The sequence below is a fragment of the Aulonocara sp. 'chitande type north' Nkhata Bay genome, linkage group LG8 (assembly GCF_057382095.1).
Source record: "Aulonocara sp. 'chitande type north' Nkhata Bay isolate Kocher_YH1m ecotype deep benthic linkage group LG8, A_spYH_male_GT1.1, whole genome shotgun sequence".
In the NCBI taxonomy this organism is placed as follows: Eukaryota; Metazoa; Chordata; class Actinopteri; order Cichliformes; family Cichlidae; genus Aulonocara; species Aulonocara sp. 'chitande type north' Nkhata Bay.
This window is the reverse complement of record NC_141351.1, coordinates 11,296,599-11,314,311: the sequence shown is the minus strand read 5'-3', so window position 1 is coordinate 11,314,311 and position 17,713 is coordinate 11,296,599. Positions and strand designations below refer to the sequence as shown.

Here is a 17,713-nt window from a genome sequence, read left to right as displayed (position 1 = left end):
CCGCAGCACTGAAGGCTCTCCGCTCACAGCGCCACTCAGCGGCTGAAACAGTGCATTTAAAAATCCCATTCTGTTGTTCTCACGGGAGTTTGGAGAAAAAAAACGAATCGTTGGTCTCCACTTTTTCCTTAGCTGGTTCACCACTGCTTCCGAGGAAAGGGATTACACCAGCAAAACTGGACAAAAGTAACAGTGAAAGCATTACATACGGGTAAAGTTTTAACAACTCTACCTTTATATAATATTGTATTGGAAAACCTTGCTTTTAAATCGCAGTGCATGGTAAATATTTGCCTACACCGTATTCTTGTATTTATGGAGATATACCAGTGTGTTGAATAACCTGAGATAAAGATATCCAAAGTCACAGGGTTTCACTGGAAATTCAATATTTTTAACAATAGAATATTAATCTATTATACAATATTTAATTTCAGTGGTGGAATGCCAGTAGCTATGCGTGTTGAATATGCTGATGTTTTATTTATACCCGGCAGCTTGACAATGAGTATCAGTATTTGAGTACAGTAATTCTAAATCGCAAAGACTGACATTTCCAAATACTGAAAAAAAGGTGTTCAAATGTGTCCTCCCAGCAGAGCACTCTCCAAAGTGTTAGACCAACCAAATGAAAGACCAACACATATTATTAAATTTATTAGAGTTGAAAATAAACAGTGTAATGTTAAACACACAAACAGACAAAATCTCATCCTCACTGCAAAATAGAAAAAAACAAAAAACATTTCTACTTTAGTGAGTAAATTATTTTACGTAATTATTAACATTTAAAAACAGCAGATATGCTTTAAAGTATTAACACCGGGATTTCACTGGGACATCTTGTTTAGTGTATTTCAGCAACTCTAGAAGAGAAAAAGAGGAAAACTTAATTATGTTCCTACAATAAAAGATTGCTTGTGTAACATAAATAACATAACCAAAAAGGAAAAAAAAAGAGGATCACTTGATAATACTGAGTATATGATATGATTTGATTGAGTAAAGTCCAAATTCTTCAAGTTGTAATGTCTCCTGACTTCTTAATAATTTCTACAATTTAGACCCATATAACCACAGTAACAGGCCATCTGATACCTTCTTTCAGCCTTGTGTTTTCTTCTGATATCAGTTTAAGTTGTTCTTCAAGCTCAGCACATTTTGCGCAACCTGAAAAACAGTTTGCATCATTAATTAAAGAGGACAAATGGGAAATTGTAACGCCCACAATTTACAGTCCATGCTAATTATTTTCACCATTGTCTTTAAATAGCAATTGATATACTGGGACATTGTATGAATACATAGGACTTAACAATCTTGTGTTAGTTGTTGTTGTCGTTTAATGTTCACAATTGTATGACATGAAATTAAAATCCAATTAACACATAATAATAACAACACAGAGTAAAAGTAACCTTCAGACAACATGAACACGTGATTTTAATAAACACAAAACAACCAAATTGGTTCTGAGTACCAACAGTCCACTAGAAATTACACAGCTGAGACTTGTCTCCTCAGCACTCTCAACTTACTGTGGATTTGGGTTTTAGGTAGTGGTGCTTTATTGCTGATTCCAGGCTGTTTCAGGGGCCTGGCTCTGTTGGGAGCATTACACGCTTTTGAGGGTTCACTCATACATGCTGGCACTGCAGCCTCTTAAAGCATGAAAGCACCACAGGAGTTCACTACAGGTTACTGCGCTCGTGAAGCTGTTCAGCAGCATAAATCACATCAAACTTTGGCCAACTGCCCAACAGTTAGTGGAAAAAGCCAACAAACCCTTTGGCATATCAGGAAATCTGCACTGATTAGTTTATCTTTAGAAAACACAGTGAAGTACTGTTCTATACCTGTGACTTAGATAAAGTTCAAACCATGTCACAAGTTTCAAGTGCAGAAATTCCAGTAAATTTCCAACATACCTTCTCCTTGAGCTTTGGCAGGCAAAGCTCTCTTACTGGGCTGCTTGAGGATTGTCGCTTTGTTTGTAGCATCACTGGCAGATACTGGAGCTCCGACACTATTGCATGGATCAGAAGCATCTGCAAAGGGTGGAAAAAAGAAAAATCTACATGACTGTACACTTACACTTAGGTTTCAAGCTTCATGCAAATACCAAAAATACCAAACAAAGCTGTTAAAAAGGCTGCAATACTAGAGCATGATTTTCTTATTTATTTACCCATTTTCTTCCTCTTTGACACTAGCAAACTGTCAGCTCTGGTTAGAGGGTGCTTCTTTGCTTGTGAAGTCTTGGTCACAGGGTTAGTTGCTATGTAGACAAAAAGGAGAAACTGTTACAGAAAAATAAATGAACACATCTTTCACAAAAATCAGATACATTTCTACAGTAATTTCCTTCTCTATAAAAAGCCTGAAAGACCACAGAAGACAACTAAAGCAGATGATCACAGAATTATTTCCATGGTTAAAAACAAAACAACTTCACAACATCTACCAAAGTCCACAACACGCTGGAGGAAGTAGAGGATCATTGTCAAGACCTCCAGTCAAGAGAAGCCATTTATAAATGGAAATACAGAGAGTTTACAATGAGGTGTAAAACCACTAGTTACACTCAAGAACAAGAAGGCAATATTAAACCAGAAAACACATAGAAGTTTGGCATCAGCTGCATTTTTATCAATTTTTTCCCCCCTCGAGTATCAGAAGAAAGGCAACTTTACTGTGTATCTGAAGTGAGGGCAAATTGAAACTTTCTAATGTACAGATACAGTTTGACAAATGTGTGAGTACCTGTAGGTCCACAGAGCTTGTCGGTACTTGAAGAAATTGCTGTACTGCTTCTTGTTAAAGGTGGCCTAAGACACATAGTAGCTCTCTGGATCCCTGATGGGATTCCACTAAACTGCGATCTTTGTGAGCCACAAGCGGGCAGCTTGGATCCTGGTATTGGTACAAAGGGGAAGACAGAGATGCCCCGGACGCACCGTGCGAACACACAGATACAGTACATAGTTACACTGAGGTTATTAAACACATGATTATGGGAATAACAAAACTGGGACCTATGCAAACCTATCTAAAAACAAAGGTATACACTTCCTACCTGTTGCTGTAGCACGCAGGTTGTAGCAGGATGTTACTCCTGTGGTCTTAAATACACACACACGAAAAGAGGACGTTAACGACAGACTGTCAAGTACATGGATGTACAGCTTTTAATCAGTACAAAATAAAATGGAACAAATAATAACTAATAGGTTCAACCTGTGTTCATTTTCTCAGATGGTAATATCAACATTTTGCAAACATTTAAGTCCTACCCCCTGGGGTGCATCAGGGGCAGTGGCAGCAGTGTTTCTTGAAGCTTCAGCTTGGGTTCTTTGTCTTTTCGTAGGTAAGTTGGATGCCACTGTATTCAACCTGGCTGGAATTGAGGAATGTGACTTTGATTTCATCAGCTGAGCTCCAGCTTTTGGGGGAGGGCAAAGGGATTTAGCAGCTGGCTGTTTCAAGAATGTTTTACGGTCACAGACAAGGTTTGATGGGTCTGATGGCACCTGATCAGCTGGCTTCCTGGGACCATCTGTGTACAGCTTCTTCTGTACTGCTAGGTGTAAGCCCTCAACTTGCTCAGTGTTCAAGTTGAACATTGTACATTTAGTCATTGGTGTTGAAGTAATCAAACAGTCTGCCTTTAAATCCAGGGTGTCATCCAAATTGAAACACTTGGCTTTGAGGTTCACTGTACCAAAGCTTTGACGGTTTAAAGAATCGGAGAGCCCGCCCACCACAGGCAGACCTGAAAGATCTTTAGTCTCACAGCTACCACTGCCAGAAGCGTCATCATGGGTTTCAACCTCCTTGCCACTATGGTCCTTAGCATCTGTCGTAACATTATGCTTTGATAGATCAGGGGCAATGTCAATATTGTTGTCTTTAGGGCTGGTGGTTAGATTACTGACTTCAGGTGTGGAGGGCTTGTCTGAAGACCCCGGGCGGATGTTGCATGAGCTTGTTTCTGACAAAGTTATGGTGCCATTGGGCCTGGAGGTATTGTGGTGATCGTCACTCGGGTTCACCTCTGATAAAGTTATTGTTCCATTTGGCTTGGAAGCACTTTGGTGACCGTCACATGAGCTCATTTCTGTCAGAGTTTTTGTGCTATTAGGCTTTGAAGAAATTTGGCTACTTTCACTCTGGACCGTTTCCAACAAAGTTATTGTGTTGCTCTTCTTGGAAGGTGGTTGAGAATCAAAGGTGTTGTTCTTGAGGTCTTCCCCTAATACTGTGCTGCCACTGCTTTTATGCAGAGAATGCTTTTCAAAGGTGGCGTTCTGCACAGCAAATGGAGCACATTCCTTTAAAGATGAGCAATTTTGATTTGTGATGGGGGATGTTTCAGTGGTGCCAAAACCTGCCTGACCTGAAGTCCCATCTTTGGTGCAGCTTACATTAAATGGAGGAAGATCAAGTGTTTTATTCTGAAAGTGGGAAACTGAAGCAGTAGTATTTAAATCATTAGACACGCTCAGATCAGCGGCCTGCACGACATTAAATGTTCCATTCCCGGAGTTTGATGCTTTTGGGTTTGGCTGTGTCGCATAGTTTTTCAACTCATCGTTTACTTTGTGACAAGATTCCACAAGTTCTGAGGGGGCGTCCTTTTGACTACTACTACACTCCATATTCGATGTAGACCTTACACTCTGAGCTGACGTGTCATTGGACGAGGTTGTGTCATGTGTAACATTAGCTGGTTGACTGCTGAATGTATCATCAGGTGATGTTGAGCTCATCTTCATATTTTGTCCACTGGGCTCGTTGGCTGACTTTGCTTCATGGCTGGCAATCAGGTCTTTAACGATAGCTTCAGGTTTATCAGAAAACTCCACAGGCTCTTCCCGGATCTCTGAGGTAACTTTTTGATTAGCACTGCACTCCACATTAGAGTCTGCAGGTATGTCACTAGAAGATATTATTTCTCGAGTAACATTAGCAGGATTTTTCCCAAGTGTATCCCCTGCCGATGCTTGACTCGTCTCTATATTATATTCACTGGGCTCTGATGAAGACTTGCTATTTTCCAAAACACTTCCCATAGTAATATCCAAAGAGGTTTTTGCTGTGCTTTCCCCCACACACTTGTCGGATTGTACACTTGTACTTAGCAATTTTTCGCCCGAGATGACATCTGAACTGCTAGGCTGTGCCGCGATTTTTCCACTTTCCATTCCATTAAAAGACCTGTCGCGTTTCAAATCAAGCGGAGGAAGAGCCTGAGTCACATCCATGGAGGTGGTCTGTTCTCCTGATGATAATGGTGAATCACGTGTAACATCAAGGAGAGTAATTTCTGGCAAGAATTTGTCAAGTATCAGCCAGGGGACCGGAGCATGCTTGTTCTGAGAGGCATCAATCATTTTGACATCTGGGTCTGTAATCTCTGTTGTTGCCATATGTTGTGAAAGATCAGGAGGATGAATTTCAGGAATATTTATTTTAGGGCTTGTGCTTGCAGAAGTTGCAGGTGCGCTGTCAGGAGCAGGGGAGTCATTTCTAGTAAGCTGTATGGTAGAATCACACATAGAATCAAATAGGGTCACTTCTGGCAAGCATTCGTCACCTAGAAAGGACACAGGACCATCCATGTCACTGAATAATTGCCCAGAATAGCTACTAGGGGGATCTGAGTTTAACTGTTGGACAGAACCTTTTGTTGATTTTTGACAATCTGCTGTGGCTGCACCAAAGGAGAAAAGAGAAAGTGTCTGACGATGATTATTTTCATGTGTTGAACTTTCTGGAGATTTGTTGCCGATATTTAAGTATTTTAAAATTGGTGTCAGAGCAGACTGGAAAGAAATCCGTGACTTTGGCTTGCTGCCTGTTGGAGCAGGGGTTGAAAAGGTGCAGGTGTCAGAAAGAGGCTTGTTTTCTTCATGGGGCCATTTGAGTTTAGAAGTCCCAGCTTTAACAGTGCCCCCGGGTGGAATGTTTTCACAGCACTCATCGGCATCTGGATTTTCCCGAATGTATAAGCCTCGCCCAGTTGGTTTGTTGGCCATGGATGGTGATGCTTCTTCTCTCACAGAATAAATGAAGGGCTTCTTATTTAAAACAGAGGGCAATACTCAGACTCCACACATATTATCAGCTGTCTCAGACTCCCTGTGCCTAAAATAAGAAAACAGAGCATGACTTCATTGGCTTATGTAGGCAACTGAATGAAAATGTCTCACTGCTGAATTATTTTACAGCTATTTTATTTATACAAACTAGATATTAAAACAGCAAAATCAAAATGCAATTTAGCACCGACAGTAACGGACGACCATGTAATCTCAACTTGTGCTGAGTTTCTAATGTTACACCCCCCAAAGGGGAAAAAAAAAAACCCCATGTCAATTTATTTTAAACCAGTAAAACTAGAGATTAGGTAACGCATACAGCAACATCATAGCTTAGGAACACAGATTTGGTTTGTAACGTAGAGTTACGGCGGTTTTAGGTTGGAAAACGTTGCTTTCCGATTGTTTACTATGTCATATTTACGATAAATAGTTATTTCATTCATGTAATGCTCGGAACACGAGATCATCTTGAACAAGCATAGCTAAAACCTTGTAACGTTTGTTAGAAGAACGGAACCAGCTCTGCTTACCTGTAAACACGAACTTCTTAGCGGATGTTTATAGATGTGAAACTGTTTTAGTCTCAACGAGATTCTGGTTTGATAAGACAAACACGGATACTACAAAATAAATATCAGCATAAACTCTGAAACGTTTATCTTGTTAACCAACGAAGCGCCTGTCTAGTTCAAAATGTCAGTTTCCTTCACGCTCATTGGATGGTTTACACCAATCATAACGCAAGGATTCTTCTTCTGTGTTTAATCGTGAATTAGCGTTCATGCACAGACGATAGCGTTACAGTGCCATCTAACGTTGTTTTGAAAACATTTCGTGACCTTTAAAGTGTGCTTAAGTGGGCTGGGCCAGTGAAACGCTCCTTTCAATCAGTGTGTAAATAAGGTTGACTACACATGTAATCCATCTTAATGTAAAAAAGGAATGCAATTTCAACAGTATGTCTCAGTTTTTCTACATCATAGAAAAAAATGCAGCTATAGCAAATGAAAGAAATGTGCCAGTATGACTATTTGGGCTTAAACGAGAAGAAATACATATGTAAAATTATAGAAAAAGCTCACTGGCACCACTGTAAAAAGACAAATAACAAAAAACAACCCCCCCCCCCCCCAGAAATGTCTGAATGATTATATAATAGCATTTAACTGCTTCTGTCATTTAATTCCTTTTTAACCATGCACACACTGTAAAAACACATACATTTTTATAGTATAAGGAACTTCCCTGTCATTTAAACGATTAAATGTGTCACCTGATTACTTTAGTGTACTGCGGGTGAAGCTCTTTATCAGTAGGAAAAGTTGTACAAAAGTTGTCAATGCAGTGGGCTGCATTGAAGTCTTTGTCGTGGCGATTTTGGCTTCCAGACATTATGATTGATACCACTGCTCCAGGAGGTTTAAAACAGTATTCATTATAACATTGTGCGCAGCTCTCTGATCTGTTTCTTTTTAGATTCCCCTTTAGTTTTCTACACCGTGCATGATAGGTATGTCAATTCAAACTGTTCTACCATGTTTGAATAGACATTTAGGAAAAGAAATAGAGTAGGGGTTAGAAATGAGTTTATTAGGGTGGCAACTCAGGTTGAACAGTTTGGAGAAGAAATGTTTTCGTGACTGCTCATACAAGGGAACTCGTGTTTCTTTGTTTTGTTTTGTTTTTTTAAATTGAGATTAATTGTATCAACACTGTTTTCATGCAAGAAAGTTTATCTTTATTTTACAAATTACATTGAACAAGTAGGGGACATAAAGAACAATTTCTCAGTACACAAAATTAAAACCATATGTTTATTACATTCAGGTATTTGCACACAGCCATTGAGCTTCTCACTCCTTTGGTGTTTTCTTCAGTTTGGTCTTTAGCTCTGCCATCAGGGGATTTCCAAATCCTCTGTGGACACAGAAGAAAAATAAATAAATAAATTTTCAAAAAGTCAGAAACAGGACGTGTCTTTTCTGGTGACTGTTTTTTTCCCCCCCCCTTTTGCCATCCTTACCCGGGATGTTTTGGTGGCATCCATTTAGGCTTCTTCGGTGCCTCCTCCTCCTCCTGTGGGGGAGCGTCGTTCTTCTCCTCTGGCTTTGTTTCAGGTTCCTGTGGTAATTCCGTCATTTTAATGATACATATATATATCTTAACTTAAGTGGGAAAAAAAAACAGGTATTTAAACACTCTTAGCAGTACCTGTGACACTGTTTCCTGGGTATTTTCGTCTCTCACTGCCCGCTGTGTCTTTTTTAAAACAGGAAATCCAGCACCGAGCCCTAAGAAAAGCAAACGTGTGAAATTATTTGGAAGTTGTGAAAATAACAGGATATAAAGACCAGAGAAAGTCTTAATAGACTATCAAGACTAAGATATTGGGATTCATGTATCATGAGTGACCTACCAGGGAGTTTTATTCCAATACCTATGCCTCCTAAAGGCACACCTCCAGGGAGTTTGACCGGCAAACGTGAAGATGGTGTAGGTGTGGGTGTGGGTTCCTCCGAGGGCATATGAAGCAGGGAGCGGGGATTTTTAGGTGGCCTTACACGAGGGTTCTTAACAGCAATTCGTGACCTTTGCACAGCAAAGTCCAGCACAGGGCCATCCACCTGTAATGCCCCAAAAGTCTGTTATGAACATTGTTTGATTTTAATCAAAAAATTTTTTATGCCATATAGAAACAATACCTTATTCTCATATTCGATTGTTGGCTCTTCTGCTACCTGGGCCTCGTTTAGCACAGGAAATAAGGATGAATGTGCAGGCTGTGGTCTATTCAGTGTGTCCTTCTCAGGTTCACTTTGTGAGTCACTTTCAGATTCTTCAGACTCAGCGGGTTTGAGTTCATCTGAAGAATCAGACGCGGTTACCTCAAGATGCTCCTCCTCAGCTTCTACCTTCTTGTCATGCGAAGGAGAGCTCTGTGTTGTCATTGTTGTTACATCTGCTTCTTCAACATCCTCATACGTTTTCCGTGATCCACTTTCAGTCTCTAATGTTTCAGCTCTTTCTTCTGCTTTTTCTTGAGATTCCTGGTTCAGATGTGATTGAGCTTCTATATCAGCGACCGATTCTTTCTCTGTCTCGGCTGATTCCTCTGTCAGTAAGTCCTGAGTTTGAGGCTGTCCGATAACTCCAAAGATGTCTGTGGACACGCTAGCCACCAGCTCATGGATCCCCTGGAGTGAGTCAGTGCTCGTTGATTTCAGCAGCTGAGTCTCACTACTCTGAATACACGATTCACTGAGAAACTGGTCCAAAAATCCAGACTCCACAGTTGATGAAGACATTTCTGTGTCACTTACTGCCTCAGATTCCCTACAAATGGCCTCTGCTAGTGACACTTTCTCATTCTCTGTTGATATTTCACCCTCATTTAAAGTGTCTGTTTTGGCGTCCAATAGCTGCCCTGGCTTGGGCTCTTCTTGTCTAATCTCATCAGTGTCCTCTGACATCACCGCCTCAATCCACAAGTCAAGGATTTCTTCATCAATTACGTCTTGATGTCCACTGACTGAACTGCCTTTTTCCTCTGATGACGTCACTGGCAAATCCTCTGGTCTGGGCTCGTCAGCTGTTTCAGCTACTATTATTTGTGTCTCACTTATCTCAAGTGCTCTGTGTGGCGACTGATTGTTTATCTCCTGAGTCTCAGAGTGTTGAGATATTTCCAATTCTGCATTCAGAGGAATTTCTTTGTCTCCTCTTTCTGTGATTAGCTCACCTGCAGTTTCTTTAGTTATCTGTAAATCCATTTCATTTAAGGTCTGGATTCCATTTTCTGCTTCCTCCTCTTCATCTTCACAACCCCTTCCTTCTTTTTCAATGGCTTTATCTTGCATTTCAACAGAGGTATCATCAACGGATATAGGCTCAGTTTCAGCTAAGGGTCTCACAAACCCATATTCACTCGTGTCTTCTTGTAAACTTAACGGTCTGCTGATGCTTTGATCCAACTTTATGGCTGCTAATGACTCCTGAATGACGAATCCAACCACTTCTGCTGCTGCAACCGCTTCTCTTGTTTCACCTCCTGTAGATCCTCTGCCACCATCATGCAGCCCTTCTGATCTCCTTTCAGTCTCGTCCACTAAACCAACATGTGTTCCAGTCACCTCTGTCTTCATTGAACTTGTCAGTAATTTTCCTTCTTCTTTGTCAAGTCCCGATTCTTGAATTACTCCTTCAACAAGCTTGCTCTCTGCCTCTAGTTCAAGGTCCGGTGTGCCTTCGTGCTCCTCCACAAACAAACCAAAGCTCGTCTCAGTCTCTTCTTTGCTTTCTTGTTTGTCTTCCATGGACTCCTTCAGCAGTAAATGGTCAGCTCCAGTCCTGCAGTCACTGTTTTCAAGGCTCTCCTGATCTCCGCTCTCCACCTCTTCTGGTAATTGAGTTGCCGGGATTTCCTCACAATCTCCTGCTTCCAGGAACCTTTGTGTTGTATTTTCATCGGCTCCCTGAAGCTCATTGTTATATTTGGAAACTCCCTCTTGAATTTCCTCACACGTTGGAGTATTTAGTTCCTGCAGCACGGCACACTGGCCTTCACTGATCCCCGGGAGAGTGTTTTTAAATTCTTCGTCTGTTTCCTGCGTCGTTTCGCCTTTGGGCTTTACTGTAACTGAGGTGCTTGAATCTATAATTTCGTTGTAAAATTCTCCGGTGTAGGATTCACTGGAGACGCTCTCCTCTTTTTCTTGGTCTTGATCAATGAGTCTCTCTTCTGAAATATCTGTTACTGTCACACCGGCCTGCCTAGTTTTGGTCTGCACTCCTGGGACTCTCATATCCTCCTCGTATTCATCTGTGAATCCAGCTGTGTGCAGCTGTGAAGCAGTCTTCAGTGCAGCTTCTTTACCGGATAAATCATATTCAGTTAAAAGATTTTCTCCTTCAGTGTCTTCTGCTTCTGTTCCGATGTTCTCGTCCAGATCTGGCACTTCTGTTGTCTCGTTGACGGCAGGCCGCTCTGTCTCAACCCACTTCTCTTTCTCACCTTCATCATTTTCACTGCTATGAGTCATTGCATAAGATTTTGTGATAACAGTGAGCATAACCACTGATGTATCTGGCTGGTCTCCAAAAGCTGAGAGCTGATTTTCAGCTTGACTTGTTTTCTCCTCTGACTTGATTACATTTTGAGAGTCCAGTTGTAGCATAATATCACAGGCTTCTGATTCTAAACCTTGATCATCTTCATGCTGCATTTTATCATCTTCCTTTAACTCAGTTTCTTTAATGTTATCTGTCATTGGATGATCTTCCAGTGTCATTACATCATTTTTCTGTACCTCTGCCTCCTCTTCTGGACTTACATCTGTACCTATGCACACTTTCACCTCAGTGTCGGTTTTATCATTGTCGTCTGCTGCCTCAACAGTTTCTGGCTCTAAATCTTGTTCATCTTCATGCTGCAGTTTATCATCTTCTTCCTCTAATTGAGTTTCTTTGCTTTCATCCTCTCTTGGATGTTCATCCAGTGTCGCTGTATCAGTTTTCTGTAACTCAGCCTCTGTTTCCTGCTTGTGATCATCCAGTACTGGACTTATATCTGTAGTTATGCACAGTTGGACCTCAGTGCCCTCTGCTCCTAACTGCTGTTCATCTTCATAGTCTGTTTTATCATCTTCTTCTGGTGCTTCAGTGTCTTCTACTTCTAAATCTTGTTCATCTTCATGCTGCATTTTATCATCTTCTTCCTCTAACTGGGTTTCTTTAGTAATTTCATCCTCTCTTGGATGTTCATCCAGTGTCACTGCATCATTCTTCTGTACTTCAGACTCTATTTCCTGCAGGTGATCATTATCATAATCATTTAGGCTTAAACTTGTGCTAATGCACACTTTTATCTCAGTGTCTTCTGCTTCCAAATCTTGTTCATCTTCATGCTGGATTTTATCATCTTCTTCTTCTAATTGAGTTTCTTCAGTAATTTTATCCTCTCTTGGATGATCATCCAGTGTCACTGCATCATTCTTCTGTACTTCAGACTCTATTTCCTGCAGGCGATGGTTATCATCATCATCGGGACTTAAACTTGTGCTAATGCACACTTTTATCTCAGTGTCTTCTGCTTCGAAATCTGCATGATCTGTTTTTTCATCTTCTTCCTTTAAGTTGTCTTCTTTGAACATTTCCTCTTCTATTGGATGATCTTCCTCTAATTGAGTTTCTTTGCTTTCATCCTCTCTTGGATGTTCATCCAGTGTCGCTGTATCAGTTTTCTGTAACTCAGCCTCTGTTTCCTGCTTGTGATCATCCAGTACTGGACTTATATCTGTAGTTATGCACAGTTGGACCTCAGTGCCCTCTGCTCCTAACTGCTGTTCATCTTCATAGTCTGTTTTTTCATCTTCTTCTGGTACTTCAGTGTCTTCTGCTTCCAAATGTTGTTCATCTTCATGCTGCAGTTTATCATCTTCTTCCTCTAACTGGGTTTCTTTGGTTTCATCCTCTCTTGGATGTTCATCCAGTGTCACTGCATCATTCTTCTGTACTTCAGACTCCATTTCCTGCAGGTGATCATTATCATAATCATTTAGGCTTAAACTTGTGCTAATGCACACTTTTATCTCAGTGTCTTCTGCTTCCAAATCTTGTTCATCTTCATGCTGGATTTGATCATCTTCTTCTAATTGAGTTTCTTCAGTAATTTTATCCTCTCTTGGATGATCATCCAGTGTCACTGCATCATTCTTCTGTACTTCAGACTCTATTTCCTGCAGGCGATGGTTATCATCATCATCGGGACTTAAACTTGTGCTAATGCACACTTTTATCTCAGTGTCTTCTGCTTCGAAATCTGCATGATCTGTTTTTTCATCTTCTTCCTTTAAGTTGTCTTCTTTGAACATTTCATCTTCTATTGGATGATCTTCCTCTAATTGAGTTCCTTTGCTTTCATCCTCTCTTGGATGTTCATCCAGTGTCGCTGTATCAGTTTTCTGTAACTCAGCCTCTGTTTCCTGCTTGTGATCATCCAGTACTGGACTTATATCTGTAGTTTTGCACAGTTGGACCTCAGTGCCCTCTGCTCCTAACTGCTGTTCATCTTCATAGTCTGTTTTTTCATCTTCTTCTGGTACTTCAGTGTCTTCTGCTTCCAAATGTTGTTCATCTTCATGCTGCAGTTTATCATCTTCTTCCTCTAACTGGGTTTCTTTGGTTTCATCCTCTCTTGGATGTTCATCCAGTGTCACTGCATCATTCTTCTGTACTTCAGACTCTATTTCCTGCAGGTGATCATTATCATAATCATTTAGGCTTAAACTTGTGCTAATGCACACTTTTATCTCAGTGTCTTCTGCTTCCAAATCTTGTTCATCTTCATGCTGGATTTGATCATCTTCTTCTTCTAATTGAGTTTCTTCAGTAATTTTATCCTCTTTTGGATGATCATCCAGTGTCACTGCATCATTCTTCTGTATCTCTGCCTCTCCTTCGTACGTATGAGCCTGATCTTCTGGACTTATATCTTTGATACTTCGATACACGTTTATCTCTGGGTCTGCTTCTAAATCTCGCTCTTCTTCATGATGAAGTGTATCATCTTCTTCATTTATTTGGGTGTCTTTGATAATTTGGTCCTCTCTTGGATGATGATCTGGTGTCACCGTATCAATCTTTTGTACTTCTCCTTCTCCTTCGTGCACGTAATCCTCCTCTTTTGGACTTTTTGTCATGCATACTTTGAACGCGTTGTTTTCTGCTACCAAATTGTCATCATCACAGTGCATGTTGTTATATTCCTCTCTTACTTCAGTGGCTTCTGCTTCTGAATCTTCTTCCTTTTCATGATCTGCTTTAGCATTTTCTTCCTTCAGCCGGGTTTCTTTAACAAGTTCCTCCCTTCCTGAATGATCATCCAATAACACTGCATCATGCTCCTTTACCTCTCCCTTTCCTTTCTGCATGTGATCCATATCATCTGGACTTATACCTGCAGCTATGCATGCTTTTACCTCAGTGTTTTCTGCTTTTAACTCTCGCTCATCTTCACTGCGCAGGTTATCATCATTTTCTTCTTTTCTCAAAGTGTCTTCTGCTTCAAGGTCTTCCTTCTCTTTATCATGGGTTTGATCCTTTTCTCCTTTTACTTGGGTTTCTTTTATTTTTTCCTCCTTTGTTGGATGATCACCGGGCAACCCTAATCTCACTGTTGCATTCTCAGCATCAGTTTCCTCCTCAGTTGTTTCTTGGCATGTTGCAACCTCGGACAAATTTTGTGGTCCAGAAGCGGCATGTTCATGTTCATCATTTCCAGGCCCTGCAAGTCCTGCACAAGTGGGCATTTTTTCGATCTCCATCGTGTGTCGTTCGTCTTCTTTTGCTCTTGAATCATTTGAATGATCATTTCCTGTCTTGTCACGCTGTTCCTCTCTCTTGCCCTCACCATCCTCTTTGCTCTCGTCGACTTTTCTCAGCTGGGTTTTGTACTGCATGTTTTCTTCATCAACCCCTAAGTCGATTTCTGTGGTGCAAAGTTCCCATTTGACAACGGGGCGAGACGAGCTCAGCAGAGAGGATGTTGCGACAAGCTGCTCCTCCTCGACACCTTCTCTGCTACTGTCACCCTCTGTTGAGTCAGAGGGAGGGTGCTTGATTTCAGCTGGAGATTCCTGATTTGTGTTTGGGTCATTGTTGACAGTGTCAGCGGGCTGTGGCCTGATGAATCTGTTTACAGCTCCAGTTATGTAGTACTAAGAAAAAAAGGAAGGAAAAAGAAATTTGCATTATGTAACACTTTAATTTGCAGCATCAATAAAATCCAACAAAAGACAAAAGTGTGAATATATTTGTTTTCCCCGCATTGATTTATTTTCAGTCATTCCAGGTAGTTTGTATAGCCCATGTTTTTTTTGGTTTGTTTTTTTTAAAGATGCACAAGTAGCATTTAAAGACTCTTAGTGTCACTGCATTCAAGGCTATTTACACAACAGTTTCTTTCCAGCTTTGCAGAAACTTCGTGGAAGTCTTTTCCTGTTTCAGCACCACAATACTCCCATGCACAAAACACAGCCATGAACAGGAAGAACCTGACCAGCCTCCATGGAATCCTGACTTCATTGATTATAAGTTACATTAGCTGCTAATGTATTAAAGTAAAAAGAAAAATTCAATGTAATAGACTTTAACCCTGTCAGTGCCCACCCCCCAAAAACAAACAAACAAACAAACAAACAAACAAACAAACAAACAAACAAACAAACAAACAAACAAACAAACAAACAAACAAACAAACAAACAAACAAACGAAAGAATTGCATAAAAATGAGAATAAGAATTATTTGTATTATTTTTGTTTCATTTGTTAAGATGTCCAACAAACACTCCTGTTAAAAAAAGAAAATAAAAATCATGGTCCATTCTTTACAGGATTGACCAAAACACAAACATTTTATAAATACAACATGGCAAACATAAAGCATTTAGTTTACGCTGAGAAACATCTGCATTTATTTCAACTTATGTCTTTTTGAGGATCTCATGATATTTTCTTTGTTTAGCTGTTTCTTTTATCTCCAACTTCCCCATATTTGTCTGTTGTAGCTGGTGCACACTGTTCACCAACTACTTGCTGGTGAACACACTTCACCAGCAAGTAGTTTGATTGTATTAAGATTTGTTTGTGGGCATCATGTCCTTTATTGGACACAGAAGTGCACACAATAGACTCAGAAGTGGGAAGAAGGAGTGTGAGTAAGCAGACTCAAACCCAAGCACCTAGAAAGGAGACTCAAGCCCCCAGAATATGGGTCACCTGTTCAAACTGGTGAAACAGGCTTTAAAACATCAGAATCTGTTTATTTTCATTGTATATCACCAAGTGTCACAATGGCTATCGAGACCAGCTGTCAGGCGACTAAACTGTGACAATCACTACCTACCACGTCTGAAAAGCAGGTTGATGAGAGAAGCGAGAGTGGTTTAAAAGCAGATGTGAGTCCAAAATAAAGAGATGAAAGGAGCTGAATTTTTTTTGTAGATGTCATGCGAACTGTTATTAGTTGATGTGGGTTCATCACTACCAGAAATGTGAAATAATTAAACATCCAATCCAATTATATTTTAATCTAACCTAAAAAACAGAGTTTCATGAAGTGCTGTATGAAGCAGCAAAGCATGGCACAGCAATAAAACAATAAAAACAGTGATGAAGACAAAGTAAGAACACAGCACTATCATTCTGGGTTAAAAGCCAAGTAGTTTAAATTAGTTTCAACGTGTGTTTTAAAAAAACAGGCAACCAGCGGGAAATCCTAACATGGACAGACAGATAATTCCAAAGTCTATGGCTGTGATAGATGAAAATAAAAAACCCAAACAAACAAAATCCCCAAACAGGAAACATAAATCAGTGCACCCTAGCAGAAGTGAACAACAATAACAGCAGGACTCTGAAATTTAAACCCAGTAAATGGTACACCTGCGTTTCCTGTTTGTAAGACTGTCTCCTGTGTAATAACAGTCTCAAACAGTCATTGCGCTCCGGGATGCACTGTGAGGAATCTCACTAATGCTGCAACTGCAAGGAGCGCACATATTACAAGGATCAGTTCTCAGAAAGAACTGCAGACAGTCTCCAGCTGATGACCAACAGAGCAATCAGATCTCAAACGTCTGCTGTGATCTATAATCATAATCTCTCAATCAGCATCCAGCAGGTTAATGTGCACTTTGAAGGAGAAAAGGTTTCAGCAGTTAATAAAGGCTTCTGTCTAAAACAGAGAAGCTGTTCCAACAGATGGACAAAAGATTTCTTTGAACTGTTAAGCTTTGATTTGCACTTAATGTTTTTACTTTTGAAGAATTACTGCCCAGGTTCAAATAAGCATGGAGAAGACTTCTTTGTCTTGGACGTGAACATGCCAGTGATTCACAGACATCCCCCCCCTCTCTCCCTCTCCCCGAGAAAGGGAGGGGGTAAGCAGAGACATTGCTATAACGTAGGCGGATATGCGTGGAGAGAGAGAGACCCACTGACACACAGGAAGAGAGACTATTTACATCCACGTTTGACGGACTTAAAAGTTTAAAACACAAATCTTTCGTTTCGTTACAGGTTTGGATTGAAACGATGACGGCTTCTCACCCAGACTGTCCACAAAGTTCTCTCCATGCGGGACACGGGACTTTCAGGGTCCATCCTTACGATTCCTCCTTGGTCACTCTCTGACCATCTGACGTGACGTTCTCGTTATTAAAAAAAAAAAATCATGGACAAACCAAAGCACTGTGTCACTTTAGTTTCCCCCCCCCTAAGCGGTCTTTGCAACCAGGCAGAAAGTCAACAGAAAGTTGCAGCCAAGCGCGTCCAGGATGGAAACACATCAGCTGTTAGTGGCCGTTCACTTCCTCCCCCTAGAACTGACATATGTCCGGGGTATGATAATGAGGAAGAGACAGATTAACACACACATTCACACGTTAACACAAGAAGACGCGTTGCAGACTTTGCGGATGTGAATAATGAGCATAGCCACAGGAAAAAAAAAGTTCGTAAAACTCTGTGACAGATACCGAAGCGCTGCTCTGAAACGGCGCTGCCAGGATCCACCTGAGAACACGCATTCATGATTAAATGACTGAGACCG

General features: G+C 40.7%; 2 protein-coding genes across 2 annotated transcripts; both read right to left on the bottom strand.

Annotated features, from left to right (window-relative positions):
• Positions 1-641: 641 nt before the first annotated feature.
• Positions 642-6,859, bottom strand: LOC147323262 (uncharacterized). Its single transcript, XM_086303520.1, has 8 exons — positions 6,635-6,859; positions 3,294-6,147; positions 3,077-3,122; positions 2,764-2,913; positions 2,189-2,278; positions 1,929-2,048; positions 1,099-1,170; positions 642-866 (listed from the first exon to the last, which is right to left on the bottom strand). The coding sequence occupies exons 2-8, from the start codon at positions 6,036-6,038 to the stop codon at positions 817-819; spliced, it is 3,273 nt and encodes a 1,090-aa protein (XP_086159646.1). The 5' UTR covers positions 6,039-6,147; positions 6,635-6,859; the 3' UTR covers positions 642-816.
• Positions 6,860-7,686: 827 nt separating this feature from the next.
• Positions 7,687-17,457, bottom strand: LOC147323261 (uncharacterized). Its single transcript, XM_086303517.1, has 6 exons — positions 17,212-17,457; positions 8,807-14,818; positions 8,521-8,728; positions 8,316-8,395; positions 8,128-8,225; positions 7,687-8,021 (listed from the first exon to the last, which is right to left on the bottom strand). The coding sequence occupies exons 1-6, from the start codon at positions 17,263-17,265 to the stop codon at positions 7,958-7,960; spliced, it is 6,516 nt and encodes a 2,171-aa protein (XP_086159643.1). The 5' UTR covers positions 17,266-17,457; the 3' UTR covers positions 7,687-7,957.
• Between the last annotated feature and the right edge of the window lie 256 nt (positions 17,458-17,713).